At 40.5% G+C, this 24329-nt stretch overlaps 2 protein-coding genes across 2 annotated transcripts; both read left to right on the top strand.

Moving 5' to 3' along the window:
- The first annotated feature begins 437 nt into the window (after positions 1–437).
- Positions 438–1636, top strand: BETA-TIP (beta-tonoplast intrinsic protein). The gene is made up of 3 exons (XM_079072255.1): positions 438–710; positions 790–1043; positions 1175–1636. The coding sequence occupies exons 1-3, from the start codon at positions 578–580 to the stop codon at positions 1562–1564; spliced, it is 777 nt and encodes a 258-aa protein (XP_078928381.1). The 5' UTR covers positions 438–577; the 3' UTR covers positions 1565–1636.
- A 1977-nt stretch (positions 1637–3613) lies between these two features.
- Positions 3614–4579, top strand: LOC145139265 (uncharacterized). The gene has a single exon (XM_079073152.1). The coding sequence runs from the start codon at positions 3614–3616 to the stop codon at positions 4577–4579; it is 966 nt and encodes a 321-aa protein (XP_078929278.1).
- The last annotated feature ends 19750 nt before the right edge of the window (positions 4580–24329 follow it).

Below are 24329 nucleotides of genomic sequence, written 5' to 3'. Positions count from 1 at the left end.
CCGATCAAGTATGGCCAAGGCCCAAGGTCTCAAAGTCCGTATAACCCGAATCTGAAGGCAATCAAGACTGGAGTATAAAAGCTCCTGAAAGTTGAAACCATAATACTCAAAAGGCCAAAAACCCATATGAATATATGATCCGAAAAGTCAAGACCCTAATCAAGATCAAGAATTACAATTAAAAAAAAAAAAAAAAAAAAAAAAAAAAAAGTGTCTCCAAAACCTCCACATGACCCAACAGATCAAACCAAACTTTGTAAGTTATCCTTTTTAGTTTTAAACAAACATATCCCATAAACTCAGCTTGGATTTCAACATTCATGCCAACACACACACCTACGTGTCGTACTCTCTGCAGTTCTTCACCCAAGTGTCCATACAATGGCGTTTACCTTCGCTTCGTTTTAAAAACCCATCCATCATCCTCATCTTCATTCCACTTCTTCCTTCCCAATATAATTTACAGGTTTCACTTCCAATCTTGCGTGGTTAACATTTCATAATCAACAAAGGTTTCTATCACCGATATCCGTCATCACATACGGTAAAAGTTAGATTACATAAAGCAAACGAAGCTATGCCGCAACGTAGATACGCCATCGGGAGAGCCGATGAAGCCACACACCCAGACTCCGCTCGCGCCACCTTGTCGGAGTTCCTTTCCACCTTCGTCTTCGTCTTCGCCGCCGAAGGCTCCGTCCTAGCTCTCGGTAACTAACAACTATCATTTCCGATCATCATTGAAAGTTCAAATTTTTAGTGTTAATTTTGATTCGAGTTTGAATGCAGATAGGATGTACGGTCGTGACCATGCACTGGGAGGAGCCGGGCTGCTGCTGGTGGCGCTGGCTCATGCTCTGTCATTTTTCGCCGCCGTGGCCTCGAGTTTGAACGTGTCAGGTGGACACTTAAATCCTGCTGTCACTTTCGGTACTCTGGTTGCCGGAAGGGTTTCTGTGGTTCGAGCGTTGTACTACTGGGTGGCGCAACTCCTCGGCGCCGTCGTTGCCTCATTGTTACTTCGTCTAGCCACCGACGGCATGGTATTAATTCCATTAGTTAAAGTTTCTTGATTACAATTGCTTCTCTAAACACTATACAAACTGAACTTTCTTTCGGAGACGGAAGAATCAAGAGCTGACAAATTAAAATGATCGGAATTAATTTTTTGCAGAGACCGATTGGGTTTTCAGTGGCGACTGGTGTGGGAAACTTGAATGCGTTATTAATGGAGATAATTCTAACATTCGGGTTGGTGTACACCGTATTTGCGACGGCGATAGACCATAAGAGAGGAACGTTGGGGACGATTGCACCACTGGCAATAGCGTTTATATTGGGAGCCAATATTCTGGTGGGAGGGCCTTTCTCGGGGGCGGCGATGAATCCGGCAAGGGCTTTTGGACCTGCGTTGGTTGGGTGGCGGTGGAACAACCATTGGGTGTACTGGCTGGGACCGTTCATTGGGGCGGCGATTGCAGGTTTGATCTACGAGTTCGGGATAATCCAGCCGGAGGCGCCGGTGCATACACACCACCAGCCATTGGCTCCAGAAGATTACTAGGAGGTGGTCGTCGTGGTTTTGGCTTCTGAGCCATGTGTTATGATGCTATATATTAGTGTATAAGTAATAAAAAAGGGGTTGCGTTTAATTTACTTTTGTGTATTTTGTGGTGTTTTCCGACGTTGGTTAATGTTTATGTGAGTTTTTTTTTTTTTTTTTTTTTTTTTTTTTTTTTTTTTTTTTTTAATGTTTTCTTTTTGATGTGTTGGAGTTTGAAGAAGACAAATAATGCCGCTCACCCTTTCCCCTGGTTTTGTTGGAGTATGTTCGATGTTCACATTTGCATAGGAAATTACATACACGTGTAAAGATTTTGATATTTTTACATATATATACACGTAGCTAATGCATGCATACTAATTTGCCTATTCGGCATTAACATATCGAATATGTAAAATATCAACATATATATACACGTAGCTAATGCATGCATACTAATTTGCCTATTCGGCATTAACATATCGAATATGTAAAATATCAACAAGTTATAACTTGTTTGTAGAGTATCAAATTATTTCTGGTAATTCAAGTATTAAATATGTATATAAAATTTAGAAATATATTGTGGCTTACCCCTATATACGGCCAAGTTGTGCGTGAGCCGTGTGGCCATCACTTGTTCACTTTTCTGAACGACTTCTTTTTTGGCTTCCAGAACTTGTGGCCAACTTGCACAGAGCTTACACGGCCTCATCGCAGCTCTTTGATGATTAAACCTTATTTTGACAGTTTTTTTATTAAAAAATGACTTCTCTTTTGCTGTCTAGCTAGATCTGTCAGTTTAGGGGGATGAGTCGTCCTTCATTTTTTCCTTATTTTATGAAGCATGCATGTTGTAGATTAGTAGTTGGTACTTTTGCACTTAAATATTAGATGTAATACCTATTTAAGGTGCATCTTTCCTTTGATTTAGTAATGAAATCGATCAGCAGTAAATTTTTCCTTTTATAAGACTATATTTTTTGTATCGACAATAGCTAGCTATTATGTCTCCTGTTTTTCCCATGTCTTTCTCAGCAACAAATCTGCATTTTTGCCCACTGATTGGAGACCACCGACATACTTTGAACTTTTTACTTCCGGCAAGTGGTATCCAAGTCTAGTTATTGTATTCCCAAGTATATGCCAAAAATGGCTGATTGGCCACACTTGAAGGTGAGGGTGCCCAAAGGAGAGTAGTGTTATTGCACTGTCCACTTAGGTGAGGGTGCCCAAAGGAGGGCAGTGTTATTTTGCATTGTCTAATGCTCACGAAGATGAACAGTTGAGTGTGCGCTATAAAAATACTGGTGAATTTGCAATTTGGGAATAAGAATGTTGGATGCAATTCAAAACATGGAAGTGGAGGGGCAGAAAGATTGGATGGCGCTTGCGGCCGTTTACCAAAGCAACTTATTGGAAGTGAAGGCTGCGGTTTGGAGCTGTGGGAATGAGTGGGCCCCAGGACCGGATGACTTCTCATTTAAATTTCTTAAATCTTTTGGATATTTTTTAGAATGATTTCATGGGTATTTTTCATAATTTTCATTCCACTCGTATCCTAAACACCGGATGCAATTCATTATTTATTTTATTGGTCCCGAAAGTAAACGACCCTCTCTCACTCTCGGATTATAGGCCAATTAATTTAAGGGAAAACTGCAATAACGTCCCTATGTATTGCCCGTATAATCGATTTAGCCCCTATAGTTTGTTTTTTTTTTTTTTTTTTTTTTTTGCAATTTAGTCCTAAATACTGGTAAACGTAATCAAAACGGGATATTTAATGGGTTAGCCGGTATCCCACCGGTACTATGCGCATGTGGCACCTTACGTGTACACGAGAGTTTTACCCTTCCATTTCCACTGCATTCGTCGTCCGGTAAACCAATTCAGAGAAAAAGTTAGGGTTTTTACAGAGTGAAACACGAAGGAATTAGGGTTTTACTGAGAGAAACGAAAGTAAAACCCAATGGCTATCGATTCAGAGGAAGTTCACCATGAATCATCTAAAGAATACGACTCTGAAGAATATGAAGATGATGAGGAGGTGCGCACATAGATGTGGAAATGGAAGAAGATGATTTCAAGACACAGGGTAAAGTGAGATGCAAGGATGCTTTCTTTAACTTCAGTTCTGATCATGAAGATAATGAAGCTGATGAAGAGAATGACGTTGCTGATGAAGATGAAGAAGGGTTTGGGTCAAAAGAGGAAATCGATGACACAACAGGGGCTAATGATCTTCATTTGGGAGATGCGGTTGGTGCAGGCTTCCCTATTCACGATCCATCAGTTGAGTGGAATAAGATGAAGCCCCTTCTTGGTGAAAGGTATGAATCACCACATCAGCTGCAACAATGTCTCACTAATTATGCTATTAAGTCAGGGTATCACATTAAATTTGCGAAGTGTGACACTGTGAGATTAGTTGCCAAATGTGGTTCTAAGATGAAGTCTCAACCCTGTCCATTCAGAGTTCATGCTTCCTGGATGACTCAAGAAAGGTCTTTTCAGATTAAAACCTTAGTCGATGAGCACAAATGTGTAAGAAATTTCAATATTTCAAATTTACTGAGTCCTAGATGGCTAGCAAGACACTTTTTGAAGGAGTTGATAATGAAACCTAACTTGAAGTGTAAGGAGATGCAATCAATAATTAGGAACAAATTTCATTGTGGGGTGTCTTGGTCTAAGGCTTACAGAACAAGGTGTAGAGCAATGAGCATTATAGATGGTAAACTCACAGACCATTATGCTAGGGTGTGGGATTATTGTCATGAATTACTAAGGTCAAATCCTGGTAGCACTGTCCAAGTGGGTGTCATTGTCAATCCAGATCAAAGAACATACTTTCACAGGATGTATGTGTGTTTTAAAGCAATCAATGAAGGTTGGAAAATAGGGTGTCGTAGGGTAATTGGTCTAGATGGATCTTTCTTGAAAGGGACATGTAAAGGAGAATTACTCACAACAATAGGGAGGGATGCAAACAACCAAGTTTATCCAATTGCTTGGGCAGTTGTTGACATTTAAAACAAAGCTAATTGGAAATAGTTTTTGGAACTGCTCACAAAGGATCTTAATCTGCAAGATGGAGGAGGGTTTACTGTAATTTCTGATCAACATAAGGTTTGTAATTTCTTAGCATATTTATGATTTTTCCTTATCATCATCTTATATGTTTATGTATTTATTACATTGCAGGGATTGCTTGAAGCAACCAAGGAAGTACTGTCACACCCCCAAACCGGAACGGCGAAAACGTTTGGGGGCGGAGGACGTCATGTTCAGTATCATAACCATAGTGAAGAAAGTAAACACAACCATCATACATATAATTTAAAAGGTTACATCATTTCAAAAGTATATGTTTCCAAATAAATTACATATGATGTCAAAATATAGCAAAAGAATCTACGCCTTAGCGTCTTGACTTCAAAAATCTTGTGATTACATGTATCACTGATTACCTGAGAATACAAGTTGTTTTGAAAGAGTATCAGCATAAAGCTGGTGAGTTCATAAGCAATTTATGAATGAAAAATGAATGATGTTCCTTTTTGTTTGTTACAAGTTTGTTACCAAAAAATCCAATATTTTCTAAAAGGTTTGTTGTAGTCTTAACTAGACCAAGACTTAGTATATGTAAGTAAATCGTCATACTTATGTGTGTGGTTTTATATTTAAATAAAACTCCTTAACTCCCCGTGAACTGTGTGTTTTGTTAATTCCCCATGTGAGATGTTATAACCATACTAAAAACTCGAAGACCTCGTACTCGACCTTCTTCAGGCGTCGGAATGTTATGACACTTGTCACCCCAGACCTGCCGGTCTAGCTGTTGCAAGCAGCTTAGGTGCGGGTTTGTCAGACCCGATGTAGATCTATACACAACTATCACACTCTCCCTCCAGGAGATTCTGATTATAACTACAAGACTTTTCTGTGGCACTTAAGAGTACCCCAAAGGAGGATGTCTCACAAATTTATTCATTAACAAGCTCACATAATTTGTAATGAAATACTCGGTTTGTAAATCGATTGTGTTACTGTTTTCTTTGTTAAACGAAGTGCTCAAACTATACCTATTATAGTTTATCAAAAGTGTTGTGTGTTTGAATGAAACCTTGTTATGCATGTCTTTGTATTTCAATAAAATGACATTGAAACTACTAAATGTAAACCTTACACACCTTGCTCAACATGTTACAAGGTGTAAATAACTAATAAATTTTGTGTTTGACAGTTTTACCCTCAACTGTCACTGTTTTAGAATAATTATAGAAAAATCATCGTAAGTCGAAAACTGAATCCGTAAACTCTGAGTGTTTGGAAAAAGAGTCTACTATGTTCATAAATGTTTTTATAATTTTTGGTGGTCTCAAACCAGTGCGAAAATGTTCATCTTCACAACCTGGTCCGACTTTGATGCTGAAGTGATAGGCAGTTTTGTAAAAATCACCATAAATTGTAGAAAAATCATATGGAGATGTGCAAGTAGTCATTTTAAAGGTATAAACAACCTGAACTATTTTCATATTAAACAGTTTTGAAAAATATTAAGTTTAAGTTGGGTAAAACAGTTCGTGAACAGGTCACAACTTTTCTGTTGTAAGCTGTTAAGTTAAGTTTTAAATATGTTTTGGTGTTTTAACTTGTATTCCCCCCCCCTGAAAACTAAAGAAAACTTGAAAATGTAGGGGTATGAACTCACCTTGAGTGATTTCTTGAAGAATGGAAGGTCGAAGACGAGGAGTATCAAGTCAAGAACACTTGATGAACACGCGAAAGCTTGGGTGATCCTAAGAACGATTTTTGGTGTTAAAATGTGGGTTGATGATTCAAGAGTGTTATGAAAATATGGAATAATACTTGAGTTTAGATGGAAAACTTACCAAAAAGTGGAGTAATAGCTCAAGAACACTTCCAAAAAGTGGCTGGAAGTAGTGTGACATCCCCATTTTCACGGCCAGAAAAGACCGGTTTGTTTATGCTTTGTTTTTAAAATAAGAGTAATCTTTTAAAGAAAACAGTTGCGGAATTTGTCCCAAAAACAAAATATGATAACCATTTATCAAAACATTTCTCAAAGAGAATATATTTTCATTAAATAATAAAATCTTGAGATGTCATGTTCCGATACAGACCAAAAGCATAAACAGTATAAAATAGACCTTACAACAGTTATTCATAACTATTGGCCTATAATCCAAAATCTCTCGTTATGTCAGCCAACTTATGCTCTCGTGCCATAACCTGTAATGCAAAGAAAACTAAGTGGGTCAGGCTTGGGAGCCTGGTGAGCATATAGGGTTTTCAACCCACAATAATATAATTATTATTTTCAATCATCAAACAATCAACCCAATTACCCATCCCCATTATCTTCGTTTAATCTTCCCTAAAGATATTATCCTAAGGGTCATCTCCTATATCATGTTTACCTCTCATCTCCTTACATCTTATTTCCTTATATGTTTGTTCCTAAGAACTTTTCCTAAGGATCATCGCCTACATCGCATAGACAATACTAATTCGGGGATCACTCCCTCAATATGTGTCTAGTAAGGGTTAGGGTATCATCGCATGATTACGCAGCCACAACATCGCCTGGACTCGTAAATCATAATAAGGGTTAGACTATCATCGCATGAATACGCAGCCACAACATCGCCTGGACTCGTAATTCATAATAAGGGTTAGACTATCATCGCCTGAATACGCAGCCACAACATCGCCTGGACTCGTATTTCATCACCTATCTATCATCACCTTATTTCATCACACACCAACTATTTCATCTACCCATGTTCTACCCAACATATTTGTAGATATACATTACATATACAGTTTAAAACTATTTAAAAACTCGTATAAAACATTCATTCAGCATCCATCTCAAGTAAACAAACAATGTATAAATACATAGCACGTATTTCATAGCAAATACTTCATATCTATGTGTTAGAAGAAAGTAACTACACACTCACTTGATCAGAAGATGATCGGGCAGCACTACGGCTCTAAGAGTAGTATTTCTTCGGTGAAACTAGAAGATCTTCACACACCGGGCTTCTCGCAGGCAGAGCTTCGGCTCGGAAACTCTTTTCTTCTCGGGATCTTCGGCTTCGGGACTTGCTTTGGGTCTCGGGATGATACCGGGGCTTCGGGGGGTTAAAATAGGGCTTAGAGAGGGTATCGGGAGTGGGAGAGAAAAGATAGAGCAACCAAAATCGGCTGACCCTCGATTTCTATTTATAGGGTCATTTTTCAGCTCTCACGTCGTGAATTTTAAGTTCTCACGTCGTGAATCCAATAGTCATCAGGTGCGTCAACGCCACTTGCGTCTTTCAGGCTCCAGAAGTCATAAATACTGAGTTCACGTCGTGAACACCGTATTCACGTCGTGAACTCTGACAGTTTTGGGGTTTCGCACCCCGAACTTCAGAAATTCATAACTTTCGCATACGAACTCCGTTTTCGACGTTCTTTATATCCACGCGTAGGTGAGATTATGCTCTACAACTCTCGTTTAGACTCCGTTGGCTAATTTTGACTTTAAGTTTAATATATTATTAATATATTATTTTTAGTGGGCCGGGACAGGAAAACTCCGTTCGAAATTCATAACTCCTTCATCTGAACTCCGTTTTCGTCTGTCTTTTTATCGTTGGACTACTAATGATGAGATCTTCAATTCTCATTTAGAAAGTTTTGGCTAAATATCACTCGACCTCAATCTCGAGTTTCGGGCTGCATACTGCTAATGCTGAAACTTCGAAAAATCATAACTTCCTCATCCAAAGTCAGATTTAGACGTTCTTTTTATGCACGCTCTCGGTTTAACGTATTCTACGACTTTCATTTAGATCGCTAAGGCCAAATATCGCTCTAACGTAAATTCACTATTTACGTCGCGTTGTGTCGTGCCGGTTCTGTCGCGAAACTTCGACAGGTCATAACTTCTTCGTTATAACTCGGATTTCGGCGTTCTTTATATGTACGGAATCCTTGTAACATATACTACAACTTAGTTAAGATTACTCCTTCTAAATAATCTTCCATCAAAAAGTCATTTTTGATGCTTATCGTCTCTAAATTGACTAGCCCTGATCTACGGGCGTTACAAGTATCACCCCCTTAGGATGATTACGTCCCGAAATCATCAAAGAAATAGGGCTTGTAAAATGATTCCAATCTTCTGACTTAAGTCAGATGTTACATCGAACTTGGTCCTCTGGACCATGTAACCAACTCATCGCAGTCGGACTCAATTTAATATGACCACTAGGGTCGGAATAACCATCATCCTACTAGCCATTACCAAAACAAGGGTAACGGCATACTTGAATAAAACGGAATCAATTACTAGCTTCTTGGTAACCATGCGACTTTCCCTGATCCAAGTGCGAGTCCCGTGCTTCCGGTAGTATAGATCTCTACTACCATTCACACCTACTCATACTCGTCCCAAGTATTGTCTCACAGTCAACCAAGTCACCATACATAAATCGTATAATCATTCAACACATCAGATAACAAAACCAGGGTTTATATTATTTCTTGAAACGATTACACAAAGGTTCAAGTTCACCCTATACTATGCCTCTAATAGGCTACACTTCCTGATACAGACTTTATATATTGATATGAAGTCTTCATCTTTTAATCCTCCCATCCGTTTCTGCTTCGTCGAGGAGCATGTGGAATGCCCTTGGCTTTGGCGGTGCGTTTTTCTTTGCAGCTTCGTCCTTCTTTGGGCAGTTCTTCGAAATATGACCACCATCTCCACATTCGTAACACTTCCTATTGTCGAACGTACAATCTCTGGAATAGTGACCGGTCCTACCACACTTATAGGAGGTCACTTCTCCATCGCATCTTCTGAAGTGATTCTTCTTGCACTTTTCACACCACTTGGTTTCATCTCTTCCTCCCGATTTCGAGAGTTTGGTTTCTTTGTTGATCATTGAAGATCCTTCATGTTTCCTTTTCTCTCCAACTTCAGCTCTCTCCAGACCCTTTTCTTTTATTTGGGTCTCAACATTTTTGGCTGCCCAGATGGCGGCTTTCAGAGTGGTTGCTTGCTTGACTATCGGACCAAAGTCCGCTGGTAATCCATTGGCAAACTTGTTGACCTTGGAATGTTCAGTTGGAATTAGGTATGGAATAAGCTTCATCTTCTCCGTAAAGCTTGTAGCGTATTCAGTGACGCTCAATTTTCCCTTCTTCAGATTCTGGAACTCATTGTTGATTTCCAGAAGATCCTGCTCAGAGCAGTATTGCATTTTCAGTTGCACCACGAACTCTTCCCAAGACATCTTGCTAGCTTCCCCCTTGGGCATCGAACCGGCCAGTAACTTCCACCAGCTCAGTACTCCAGATTTTAACAAAGGAATTGCAAGAGCGGTCTTCTGTCTGTTGCTACACTCGCAACTTTCAAACAATGTCTCCATCTCGGAGATCCAGTCCATGACTTGCACCGGTGTCAGGCTCCCAGAAAGACACGGTGGTTTGGATGCCATGAAATCCTTGTACTTGCATCCACATCCGTCATTTCCTCCATCCTGGTTGTTTCGGCGAACTATTGGTGGGTTGGCTTGACCAACGGTCTCATTGTAGTTCCCTCTTTCCGAATGCCCTCCATTTACTTCGGGCTCTTCCACTTGAATTGACAGTTCTTCACGATTCTGTCGAAGCAACCGCCTGGTCTCCTCCATTTGACGATCCAACATCGCCTGCATCATTGCTTGTACACCAGCCATCGTCATTGGCTCAGGTGCTGCAGCTACAACAGGTATTTCCTCAATCACTGGTGGTTGATTCCTGTTCTCATTTGCGTTTCCAACTCCGCTTCTAGTTCTTGCCATTCTTGATCTATACACCGAATAAGGTGAATTTAGATCCTCATTCACGATAGATACATATATCATCCTTATCACTCCGAAACGTTTACATGCTAGTTCTAATGTCGTCGTCATACGCTTAGAATCCTAAACACATAAGGTTTCCAGATCCGGTCGGCAACAGATCATAGATCCGAACAAATAACATCATATATGGCAAACATAAAACATTTAGCACATAAAAGCATTTTAGGCATCATTCCTAAAATATACTAGTGCTTGTGTCAATTTAGGTGTACTGCCTAACATATTTTGGACACACTCCTCACAATCATTACTTAGCATTCTAAGTTTAAGTCTAGAAATCCTACAAATTCCTAGTTCGCTTAAACTAATGCTCTGATACCAACTGTGATATCCCCATTTTCACGGCCAGAAAAGACCGGTTTGTTTATGCTTTGTTTTTAAAATAAGAGTAATCTTTTAAAGAAAACAGTTGCGGAATTTGTCCCAAAAACAAAATATGATAACCATTTATCAAAACATTTCTCAAAGAGAATATATTTTCATTAAATAATAAAATCTTGGGATGTCATGTTCCGATACAGACCAAAAGCATAAACAGTATAAAATAGACCTTACAACAGTTATTCATAACTATTGGCCTATAATCCAAAATCTCTCGTTATGTCAGCCAACTTATGCTCTCGTGCCATAACCTGTAATGCAAAGAAAACTAAGTGGGTCAGGCTTGGGAGCCTGGTGAGCATATAGGGTTTTCAACCCACAATAATATAATTATTATTTTCAATCATCAAACAATCAACCCAATTACCCATCCCCATTATCTTCGTTTAATCTTCCCTAAAGATATTATCCTAAGGGTCATCTCCTATATCATGTTTACCTCTCATCTCCTTACATCTTATTTCCTTATATGTTTGTTCCTAAGAACTTTTCCTAAGGATCATCGCCTACATCGCATAGACAATACTAATTCGGGGATCACTCCCTCAATATGTGTCTAGTAAGGGTTAGGGTATCATCGCATGATTACGCAGCCACAACATCGCCTGGACTCGTAAATCATAATAAGGGTTAGACTATCATCGCATGAATACGCAGCCACAACATCGTCTGGACTCGTAATTCATAATAAGGGTTAGACTATCATCGCCTGAATACGCAGCCACAACATCGTCTGGACTCGTATTTCATCACCTATCTATCATCACCTTATTTCATCACACACCAACTATTTCATCTACCCATGTTCTACCCAACATATTTGTAGATATACATTACATATACAGTTTAAAACTATTTAAAAACTCGTATAAAACATTCATTCAGCATCCATCTCAAGTAAACAAACAATGTATAAACACATAGCACGTATTTCATAGCAAATACTTCATATCTATGTGTTAGAAGAAAGTAACTACACACTCACTTGATCAGAAGATGATCGGGCAGCACTACGGCTCTAAGAGTAGTATTTCTTCGGTGAAACTAGAAGATCTTCACACACCGGGCTTCTCGCAGGCAGAGCTTCGGCTCGGAAACTCTTTTCTTCTCGGGATCTTCGGCTTCGGGACTTGCTTTGGGTCTCGGGATGATACCGGGGCTTCGGGGGGTTAAAATAGGGCTTAGAGAGGGTATCGGGAGTGGGAGAGAAAAGATAGAGCAACCAAAATCGGCTGACCCTCGATTTCTATTTATAGGGTCATTTTTCAGCTCTCACGTCGTGAATTTTAAGTTCTCACGTCGTGAATCCAATAGTCATCAGGTGCGTCAACGCCACTTGCGTCTTTCAGGCTCCAGAAGTCATAAATACTGAGTTCACGTCGTGAACACCGTATTCACGTCGTGAACTCTGACAGTTTTGGGGTTTCGCACCCCGAACTTCAGAAATTCATAACTTTCGCATACGAACTCCGTTTTCGACGTTCTTTATATCCACGCGTAGGTGAGATTATCCTCTACAACTCTCGTTTAGACTCCGTTGGCTAATTTTGACTTTAATTTTAATATATTATTAATATATTATTTTTAGTGGGCCGGGACAGGAAAACTCCGTTCGAAATTCATAACTCCTTCATCTGAACTCCGTTTTCGTCTGTCTTTTTATCGTTGGACTACTAATGATGAGATCTTCAATTCTCATTTAGAAAGTTTTGGCTAAATATCACTCGACCTCAATCTCGAGTTTCGGGCTGCATACTGCTAATGCTGAAACTTCGAAAAATCATAACTTCCTCATCCGAAGTCAGATTTAGACGTTCTTTTTATGCACGCTCTCGGTTTAACGTATTCTACGACTTTCATTTAGATTGCTAAGGACAAATATCGCTCTAACGTAAATTCACTATTTACGTCGCGTTGTGTCGTGCCGGTTCTGTCGCGAAACTTCGACAGGTCATAACTTCTTCGTTATAACTCGGATTTCGGCGTTCTTTATATGTACGAAATCCTTGTAACATATAATACAACTTAGTTAAGATTAATCCTTCTAAATAATCTTCCATCAAAAAGTCATTTTTGATGCTTATCGTCTCTAAATTGACTAGCCCTGATCTACGGGCGTTACAAGTAGAGAGAAAAGAAGCTTTATTGAAGGGTAAGAGGAGTGTGTAAGTGAAGGAAGTGATCAAAGTAAGCCAAGAAATCCTCCAGGGATTTCTTTATATAGATGTTGTTGGAGCAAGTTGCAAGGATGAGGGGATGTTTGCCTTGGTTTGTGTGATGTGGATAAGGTTGGGCCAATGGGAAGATGACACATGGAGACAAGTGAGCACACTTGACCCACTTGTGGGGTAGAATACTCTTCTTAATATAAATTAATGATTTTTAATTAATAAATTCTTGAGAAATGAATAAAATATGAGTTCAGGGGGTTTAAAATGGTAACAATATGAATTTGGTGAAAAATCCCCGTCAAAATCGTCAAAAACGGGCTTAGGAAGCGAAAGTAGTCGAAAACCAGGCTTAAGGAGCGAACCTGCAAGGTTCGGCTCTTGGAGGTGCTGAGGACCGAAGGTAGGGGAAGGAACCGAGAGAAGGGAGAAGGGACCGGAGGTGGGTCTCGGTCCGAAGTGGTGAGGGAAGCGAAATAGACCGAGGGCTCAGTCTATTTCGATCTACTGAGGTTCGGTCCGAGGAGTCTGGTTCGCTTCTGACATCTTCGGTTCTGACAGCTTTGGCCCTAATAGAAGGGTTCGGTTCCTAAGAGGTTCAGTTCCTAAGAGGTTCGGTTCCTAAGAGGGGTTTCGGTCCTATTTAGCTGTTTTTCAAGATAACTCCCCGTTTTAAGTGGTTTTTGGCCAAGTTAGGGGTCGGGATGACCCGGATGGTCATAAAAAGTTGAGAGAGATTTTGAGAGAGATTTAGGAGAGATTTCACATACTTGGAGAGATTTGGGAGAGATTCCACATACTTGGAGAGATTTGGGAGAGATTTAATTTTAGCCATTATTATCGTGTAATCTAGTAATGCAAGGTTCGTGGAGCTCGTTATGCTTTGTTTATGATTGTTTTAAGTCCCCGAAAGGGTCCTTAGTCGTGTTTTGATGCGTTTAACTCCCCTTTTTAAGGTTTTACATTGATAATGTAACACCCGTCAAAATTAGGTCAATAACAATGACATGTGATTATGCTAATCATGTAATGTGATGTTGTTAAACTAGTAATATGATAAACTTACTATGTAGCTCATGATAAATTCTAATACAAATATGAACTTTCTTTATGATACAACTCAAAGTATACGTCCATACGATTCCAAAAATATAGAGAACGTCTAAATCTGACTTCGCGTGAATAAGTTATGATAAACCGAACACTATAAATCTATATAAAAAGAGGAATTTAAAATAGACTTAGAATTAGCTATTGGAGTCTAAAAGAGAGTTGTAGTACTCGTAAATACCTACGCGTGCATATAAAGAGCGTCAAAATCGGAGTTCATATGCAAAAGTTACGACCTTCCGAGGATTCTGTTGTCAGAAACCCTAATTTGACTGAACTCACGACGTGAGCACAGAAACTCACGACGTGAGGAGTCAAACCGCCACATTTCGGATCTAGAAGGTGCGTGACGAGGCTACGAAGCGATAAGATCCAAACTCACGATGTGAACATTGATATTTCACGACGTGAGGAGTCATATGGCCACCTTCGGAAGCTAGAAGACGGATGACAAGTCTACGAAGAGATAAACTCGAAACTCACGACGTGAACAATGAGTTTCTCACGTCGTGAGGGTCCAAAATCCTTCCTATAAATAGCAGGTCCGACTTCAGCTATTCCTTACACCATTTCCCTTTCTCCTCTCTCCTTTTCAGAAGCCCTCTTGCATCCCGAGCCCCGACGACCTCGTACCGCTGACCGTTTCTGCTTAGATTACATAAAATCACGCTATTAAGGTGAGTTTCACGGCCCCACTTTCTAATATTTCTGAGGAAAACGCATGATAAATGTTATATATACGTTATTATTATGTCTATATGATAGTATATTAGTATCAACGTAGATAGTTATAATAATCGGGATATAGTTATTTCGTATCTGAAAGTATACAACTATCGTAAAGTTGTTAGCATGTTATTGTTATAGTAGTATACTAATGTAGATTTTGAGTTATACTTAGGATTCTATATATATGTTGTGTGCGATATAGTTCCGAAGTTATATTCGGAAGTTCTATATGTTAATTTATAAAGTATGTTGTTATGGTTAGTTTTATGACAAGATAAAACTTGGTATGTTATATGTTGTTGTTGTTATTGGTTTTATGTCAAGATAAAACCTGGTTTTACCTCAAGATATAGCTGTTATACTGCCTAAATGTTATGAAGTTAGGAGTAATGTTTAAAAGCATAGTCTAGTAACTTAGGGTTTTAGACATGAAAATGCTTTTGTTGTTAGAGCTATAGGAAGCCGTCAAAGTCTACATGAGCTACCTCATTCATCAACTAAGATAAGATTGGGGATCTTAGTGGAAGTCCTCTGACCTGTAACCGTTAATCCCGTGTGAGCGAGGAAGTCGTGTATGAATAAGATACGAGTTGACGACCCCATTCGTGGTTGTTAATTACAACCCAAGACAAGCGAGTGACGATTCATTCCTTTTATTTGTTATTGTTCCGGCGTCGATGAAGTGCGCTGTATTGTTTCTCATGGTAAATCATGAGTGTATTGTTTCTCATGGTAAATCATGAGTGTGTTTTGTCAGAGGTTTTGTTGTCAAGCAGCGGTTACAGACTCATGGTAGCAACTTGTTAGAAACATTATACTTTGTCGTATACAAGTATTAATGTTAAGTATAAGTTTCCCCCTACTTATACCCTAGGTACTACTTGTATATTAAGTAGATAACTATACCTATTCTACTTACTCGTATAGAATTGAAATAGATTTATACGTAGCGGTTGTACTCGTATAGAATTGAAATAGATTTATATGTAGCGGTTCTACTCGTATGGAATTGAAATAAGATTTATACGTAGCAACTTTCGTTTGTATGGAATTACAAACATTTATATTTATAATATATGAGACTTATAGGTATATACTTATTTGGTAAGTAAACCATTATACCTAGGATATATATACTAAACGTTGGAGAGTCAAAATGATACTTTCAAAACTATACTTTTGAACTTGGAAAATGTATTATTTTACGGAGTCAAAACCTGTGAACTCACCAACTTTATGTTGACGTATTTTTAAATTGTCTGTGTTTTCAGGAAGTTGATAACTATGATACGAGAAATGACGTTACACAGCCCGGTGTTTCCGCCGACGGCCGGGGTGTGACAGATAAACACATAGATTCTCCGAGACACTTGAATTCTTGACATACAAATGCACATTTTTATACATAGAATAAGTTTTAACATACAAGTACTAGTTAAGTTTGACCGGTTTGACTTGTTGACTTTGACTTGAATTTGACGGTTGTCACATTATCCCCCCGTTAGAAGGAATTTCGTCCCGAAATTTGCATTTTGAGTGGGACTTCAAGGGTTGGGGAATAGATGTGGGTACTTTGGTTTCATTTGGTCCTCACGTTCCCAAGTAAATTTGGGTCCTCGATTGGCGTTCCAGCGAACCTTTACGATGGGAATGCGACTTTGTTTCGTCGATTTGACCTCTCGATCCATGATTTCAACAGGTTCCTCTACGAAGTGGAGGTTCTCATTGATCTCAATTTCTTTCAAAGGAATGACAAGGGTCTCATCAGACAAACATTTCTTCAGGTTCGACACATGAAAGGTAGGATGAAGGTGATTGAGTTCCTGTGGTAATCGTAGCTTGTGTGCCACCGGGCCAATCCTGGCGAGGATTTCGAATGGTCCGATATACCTTGGATTTAATTTCCCAAGTTTCCCAAAACGTATTAATCCCTTCCAAGGTGATACTTTCAGTAGTACTCGATCCCCAACTTGGAACTCCAAAGGTTTTTGTCTCTTATCCGCGTAGCTCTTTTGTCGGTCTTGCGAAGCTTTCATTCGTTCTCGAATTTGGACGATATTCTCGGTTGTTTCCCTTATGATTTCTGGGCCAGTGAGTGTGCTGTTAGGAACTTGCCCTCTTGCTAGTTGCGTATCGCCCACCTCAGCCCACCACAGGGGTGACCTGCACTTACGGCCATAGAGGGCTTCGAACGGAGCAACTCTGATGCTAGTGTGATAACTATTATTGTATGAGAATTCGATAAGGGGTAAATGAGCATCCCAAGCCTTACCAAAGTCTATTACACAAGCTCTTAGCATGTCCTCTAACGTTTGAATGGTCCTTTCACTCTGCCCGTCAGTCTGTGGGTGGTAAGCTGTACTCATGTCCAACCTAGTTCCCATCGCTTTCTGCAGTGACTGCCAGAATCGTGACGTGAACCGACTATCTCTATCGGAGATAATGGATATCGGTACTCCGTGAAGTCGCACGACTTCTTTAATGTAGAGTCTCGTCAGCTTCTCCATTTTGTCTGTCTCTTTTGTTGGTAGGAAGTGTGTGGATTTGGTTAATCTGTCGACGATTACCCAAATGGTGTCAAGTCCACCCGTTGTCTTAGGTAACTTGGTAATGAAATCCATCGTAATCCACTCCCACTTCCACTCGGGTATCTCTGGCTGTTGAAGTATTCCCGAGGGCTTCTGATACTCCACCTTAACCTTGGCGCAAGTCAGGCACTTGCCCACAAAGTTAGCTATTTCGGCTTTCATGTTCGGCCACCAATACAGCTTCTTGAGATCTAAATACATCTTGTCTGTGCCGAGATGCACTGAGTAACGAGTTTTATGAGCTTCGTTCATGACAACGTCCCTGAATCCACCAAATTTTGGTGTCCAGACCCGGTTCATGAGACAACGAACTCCGCCATCCCTGACTTCAAGATTTTTGTCCATTCCTCTCAACGCTTCACCTGCCACGTTCTCTGGTTTCAAGGCTTCTTCCTGTGCCTCTTTGATTTGTGCGGACAGGTGTGAATGGATGGTCATGGTTAAGGCTTTTACTCGGCGGCCCGAGTATCCCTTTCTGCTCAAAGCGTCTGCAACCACGTTAGCTTTTTCGGGGTGATAACGAATCTCGCATTCGTAATCATTTGGCAATTCCACCCATCGTCTTTGCCTCATGTTGAGTTCTTTTTGATTGAGGATATGCTGAAGGCTTTTGTGATCGGTGAAGATAGTGCACTTGGTGCCGTAAAGGTAATGTCTCCAGATTTTTAGGGCGAAAACTACTGCTCCCAATTCGAGATCGTGCGTCGTGTAGTTTATCTCGTGCGTCTTCAGCTGTCTTGAGGCGTAGACAATGAACTTTCCTCGTTGCATTAACACGCATCCTAGACCTTGGTTTGATGCATCGCAATAAACCACAAAGTCCTATGTTCCATCCGGTAAGGACAAGATCGGAGCACTGCACAGAGTTCGCTCAGCGTTTGGAACACAGCCTCTTGCTTATCCCCCCAGACCAAAGTCACTCCTTTTTGAGTCAGGGTGGTGAGTGGTTTAGCGATTTTGGAGAAGTTTTGAATGAATCTTCGATCGTAACCGGCGAGTCCTAAAAATTGTCGGATCTTTGTGGGTGTTCTTGGTGCGGCCCAGCTTTCGATTGCCTTGATCTTTGAAGGGCCCACATGTATTCCTTCCTTGCTGACTACATGTTCGAAGAAATTCACTTCTCGAATCCAAAACTCGCACTTCGAGAATTTTGCATACAATTTCTCCGCCCTCAGTGTCTCCAGGACTAGACGTAAATGCTGGTTGTGTTCTTCCTTACTTCGGGAGTAGACTAGTATATCGTCGATGAAAATGATCATGAACTTGTCTAAGTAAGGTCGACACACCCGATTCATTTGGTCCATAAACGTCGCAGGTGCATTTGTTAAGCCGAAGGGCATCACTACAAACTCGTAGTGACCATAGCGCGTTCTGAAGGTAGTCTTGGGAATATCCTCCTCTTGAACTCGTAGTTGATGGTACCCTGATCTAAGGACAATCTTTGAGACGAAACTTGCTCCTTGCAACTGGTCGAAGAGGTCAACGATTCGAGGCAAAGGGTATCGGTTTTTAATGGTGAGTTTGTTTAGTTCCCGGTAGTCGATGCACATACGGAACGATCCATACTTTTTCTTAACGCACAGGACCGGTGCTCACCAAGGTGAGAAGCTTGGTCTAATGAAACCTTTGCTTAGCAGTTCGTTCAATTGTCTGGACAATTCCTGCATCTCGGCTGGGGCTAGACGGTATGGCGATTTGGCTGCGGGGGTAGCTCCAGGAATCAAGTCGATTCAGAATTCGACTTGTCTAGCAGGGGGCACTCCAGGAAGGTCTTTTGGGAATACGTCGGGGAAATTACAGACCTCCGGAATGTCTTTTATGTTTTTTGCTTCTTGTTTCTTGTCTACGACGTGGGCTAGGAAGGCATGGTACTCCTTGCGGAGATACTTTTGAGCCTTGACACAAGAAATGATTTAAAAGTTTGAGCTAGGTTTGTCGCCATAGACGACGAGAGTTTCGTCATTTGGCAGATTAAGGCGAACGGCCTTTTCGTGGCATAGGATTTCAGCATGGTGAGGGCATAACCAATCCATGCCAATGATGACATCAAAACTTTTTATGGTGACCGGCATAAGGTCGATTTGGAAAGAGTGATTGTTGAAGGTGAGGATACACCCGGTGTAAATGTCGTTAGTGTTCTCTGTTTTTCCGTTAGCCATTTGTACGGTGAATGTTTCTTTTAGTATTTGTGGTTTTTGTTTAAGCAAGCGTTTAAATTGATGGCTCACGAAGCTTTTCTCCGCGCCACTATCGAAAAGAATGCATGCGTATGTATTGTTGAGGAGAAACGTACTGGTGACCACAGTTGGATCTGCAACTGCTTCCTCATGACCTATCGCCAACACTCTGCCCACTTCACTAGGGTTGGGGTTTCTTGCCTTCGGGCAGTTACGCTTGAAGTGTCCTGCTTCTCCACATCCATAGCAGGTTCGACTGGCCCCGGCGTTGGCAGCTTGTGCGTTCTGTTGGGCTGGAGCCTTACAAAAACGAGCGATGTGCCTCCTTTTGTTACAGTTGGTGCAATGCATTTCACGGCAGACGCCGTTGTGGTGAAAGCTGCACTTGTTGCACTTGGGTAGGTTCCCGGCGTATTGCCTTATCAGAGTTGGGCTGGAAGTGGTTGTTGCAGCGTGCACCGCAACCACTTGTTGCTTTTTGGCAGGGTCCTGAGAAGGTTGACCCTTCTTCTTATTCTAGAACTTTCTTTTGTTGCTCCCCCTTTTGCTTGCTTGGTGGTGGTTGCCACAGTGCCATGGCTGGCTTTATGATCGATGAGTTGTTGTGTCAGTTCTTTGGCACTGTCAAAGGTAGTTGGCTTTGAGGCCAGTACATTTCCTTGAAGTTGGGGAGATAGTCCCCATATGTATCTTTCTACCTTTTTGCTTTCCGATGGAACCATCCCGGGACACAGCATGGCTAGATCGCTGAACCTCGAGGTATATGACAGGATGTCAGAGCCTGTCATTTTGGACCCCAAAGTTCCTCTTCCAGCTTTTGTATCTCGCTCCTTGGGCAGTACTCCTTCATCAACATCGTTTTCAGGTCTTCCCATGGTATCGAATTAGCCACCGAAAGTGTCAATGCCTTCACGTGGCCATTCCACCAGGTTAAGGCCCTTTCAGAGAAGGTGCATGCGGAGAATTTGACCTTGCTTGCTTCTGGGCATGCGCATATTTCGAAAATGGATTCGGTTTTCTCGAACCATTGCAGCAATGCTATGACACCTCCGCTTCCATTGAAGGTTTTGGGTTTGGCATTTGTAAAGTCTTTGTAGGTACACTCTCTCGAGTGTCCATGGCTGTCTCCGTGGTTCGAATTTGTGGCACCATTACCCGCACCACCCGCATTGTTGGTGCTAATTTGGGACATTGCGGCTGCTACTGCGGCTGTCACGGCCGCCTGGAACATTACTGGGTCGAACTGAGGGGGCGGTGGAGGTGGTGGAGGCGCTGCAGCTCCTGCGGCGCTGCCGCATCTAGGATTTCTACGAGGTGGCATTTTCTGCCATAACAAGAATGAAAATACAATAAGTCTTTGATAACACTCACAAGTCGAGAGTTAAAACTAAACATTATTAGTTCTTAATATGCATCATGATTCCTACTTGTAAGGATTTTTGCATGAATCCATTCATACTAGAGGTCTATAGATAATGAAATATAGACCTTATGAATGCTGATAGTTTTGATTCACATGAAATGTATGTAATAGAATCCATACCGGGCCCATTCATCGATCGTTTGAGGTATAATATTTATATATAATTAAGATTAAATAAACTTTCGAATCTAATGGGTCTGCCCTAGGCCCACAACCAAACAAGGAACAGGACCCAAGGCGGAACCACCATTTCTAGGTCGACATGGTCTTAATTATATATAACTTTGATTTATACATCAAACAATCATAAATCGGACACTAGTAAATTTAATCTGAAAACAATCCCTGTCATGAAATTGATGTAACAAAGCGTGTCAATTTCATTGATATGACTTTTTATACAATATTGGGAAAAATTTGACCCAAGAGGAGTCTATGCTACATCAATGTATGGGAAAATTTTGACCGCCTAACTGATCCCGGAAGTGTAAACACTTAAATCGCGAGATCGGACATAAAATACTAGAAAATAATAGTAGTATTTATCCGCAAACTGGGTTAAACTGAAGCGAGCAGTGCAGACACTACTTGCGGTGGTTGAAGCTCTGAGGATCACGAAATGAAGACACGAAGTTCCTCATTCCTGCTATGGATTCTGCCGCTTGGCGCTCTGCTTCTGCCAGACGTCCTTCTAAAGTGGCTCGATGTTCTCAGAGCTCTCGTACTTCGGCTTGGGTCGTGGCCATTTCCCGTCGAAGAACCTCGGTGCGGTCTCGAGTTCGATCGTGATCATCATCCAACCGGCGAATGCGAACAGAGTTGACTTGGCTGGTTGCACCAATTTCCATGAGGTGGCAGAGTTTTACTCTTGTTTTCTCCTCGTGGCGTGCGACACGGTGAACCATAACAGGAAGGGCTCGGTCAGCTGACCCTCCTCTGCTGAGGTCGTAAAAACCTCGTTGCATGCCATAGGGAGGTCGTTGACCTTGCTCTCGGCTCCATCGATGTATAGTTTCGGCCCATTAGGGCGTCGGGCCTTGGAAGTGTTGCGGAGGAATAGGGGCAAGGTGTGGATTGTAAACTTCGGGTTTGGAGTCGGTTCCATCTGAGTCTTCTTCCTCTTCTCCGTCCACAGATTCTTCCTCTTCCATGGGTTCCTCATCCTCCATGGGTTCTTCTTCGGGATCTTCCTCTGGGTCTTCCACAATCCAACCGACATTCCCTTGGTTGGGGAAATAGGGATCACCCGGTAAGTGAAATCCTGCCTTTGCGCCTGTACGAGAATAGGGATAAGAAGGATATCGCGAGAAATTTTGGGAAGAAGTTAGTTATCGCAATTTATAATGTGGTTATTACGGTTTTTGAGTTAAAATACTCCTATAGTATTTTTATGTTTGATCCTCAAAGTTTTTGGTAAATTGAAGACTTGTTGCTCATCATGATCCTTCTTCGGCATACATTAGTCCTACCTTGGCTAAAGATAGTTGATCATGCTATATTCATCCAAGATCTGACTACATACCCCGAAGCTGAATCATGGTGTTCAACTTGTCTTGATACTTTTATGTGATTGCCATTATGATACTGAATTAGTATGTGCGATTGTGCGGAATACTTTTATAAAAACATTAATTTTTATTTTAAAGTATTTTTGAAAAGCTATGTCAGAGAATTTTTTCCCGATGTATTTATAGTTTGTATATCTTACGTGGTTCGATATACTTAGTTCACTATAAACAAAGCTTTGATACCAATCTGTCACACCCCCAAACCGGAACGGCGGAAACGTTCGGGGGCGGAGGACGTCATGTTCAGTATCATAACCATAGTGAAGAAAGTAAACACAACCATCATACATATAATTTAAAAGGTTACATCGTTTCAAAAGTATATGTTTCCAAATAAATTACATATGATGTCAAAATATAGCAAAAGAATCTACGCCTTAGCGTCTTGACTTCAAAAATCTTATGATTACCTATATCACTGATTACCTGAGAATACAAGTTGTTTTGAAAGAGTATCAGCATAAAGCTGGTGAGTTCATAAGCAATTTATGAATGAAAAATGAATGATGTTCCTTTTTGTTTGTTACAAGTTTGTTACCAGAAAATCCAATATTTTCTAAAAGGTTTGTTGTAGTCTTAACTGGACCAAGACTTAGTATATGTAAGTAAATCGTCATACTTATGTGTGTGGTTTTATATTTAAATAAAACTCCTTAACTCCCCGTGAACTGTGTGTTTTGTTAATTCCCCATGTGAGATGTTATAACCATACTATAAACTAAAAGACCTCGTACTCGACGTTCTTCAAGCGTCGGAATATTATGACACTTGTCACCCCAGACCTGCCGGTCTAGCTGTTGCAAGCAGCTTAGGTGCGGGTTTGTCAGACCCGATATAGATCTATACACAACTATCACGCTCTCCCTCCAGGAGATTCTGATTATAACTACAGGACTTTTCTGTGGCACTTAAGAGTACCCCGAAGGAGGATGTCTCACAAATTTATTCATTAACAAGCTCACGTAATTTGTAATGAAATACTCGGTTTGTAAATCGTTTGTGTTACTGTTTTCTTTGTTAAACGAAGTGCTCAAACTATACCTATTATAGTTTATCAAAAGTGTTGTGTGTTTGAATGAAACCTTGTTATGCATGTCTTTGTATTTCAATAAAATGACATTGAAACTACTAAATGTAAACCTTACACACCTTGCTCAACATGTTACAAGGTGTAAATAACTAATAAATTTTGTGTTTGACAGTTTTACCCTCAACTGTCACTGTTTTAGAATAATTATAGAAAAATCATCGTAAGTCGAAAACTGAATCCGTAAACTCTGAGTGTTTGGAAAAAGAGTCTACTATGTTCATAAATGTTTTTATAATTTTTGGTGGTCTCAAACCAGTGCGAAAATGTTCATCTTCACAACCTGGTCCGACTTTGATGCTAAAGTGATAGGCAGTTTTGTAAAAATCACCATAAATTGTAGAAAAATCATATGGAGATGTGCAAGTAGTCATTTTAAAGGTATAAACCTGAACTATTTTCATATTAAACAGTTTTGAAAAATATTAAGTTTAAGTTGGGTAAAACAGTTCGTGAACAGGTCACAACTTTTCTGTTGTAAGCTGTTAAGTTAAGTTTTAAATATGTTTTGGTGTTTTAACTTGTATTCCCCCCCTGAAAACTAAAGAAAACTTGAAAATGTAGGGGTATGAACTCACCTTGAGTGATTTCTTGAAGAATTTAAGGTCGAAGACGAGGA

Source organism: Lactuca virosa, chromosome 9 (genome assembly GCF_052849685.1).
Source record: "Lactuca virosa cultivar CGN04683 chromosome 9, Lactuca_virosa_CGN04683_v6, whole genome shotgun sequence".
Lineage (NCBI taxonomy): Eukaryota > Viridiplantae > Streptophyta > Magnoliopsida > Asterales > Asteraceae > Lactuca > Lactuca virosa.
The sequence above is the reverse complement of the archived record's forward strand: the minus strand, read 5'-3'. Positions and strand labels throughout refer to the sequence as shown.

Excerpts from the sequence above, each read along its gene's own strand:
- BETA-TIP (XM_079072255.1), top strand. The coding sequence starts at position 578 with ATGCCGCAACGTAGATACGCCATCGGGAGAGCCGATGAAGCCACACAC. Across the intron at positions 711-789 it reads AGGCTCCGTCCTAGCTCTCG|ATAGGATGTACGGTCGTGAC; the intron begins GTAACTAACAAC and ends GTTTGAATGCAG. Across the intron at positions 1,044-1,174 it reads GTCTAGCCACCGACGGCATG|AGACCGATTGGGTTTTCAGT; the intron begins GTATTAATTCCA and ends AATTTTTTGCAG.
- LOC145139265 (XM_079073152.1), top strand. The coding sequence starts at position 3,614 with ATGGAAGAAGATGATTTCAAGACACAGGGTAAAGTGAGATGCAAGGAT.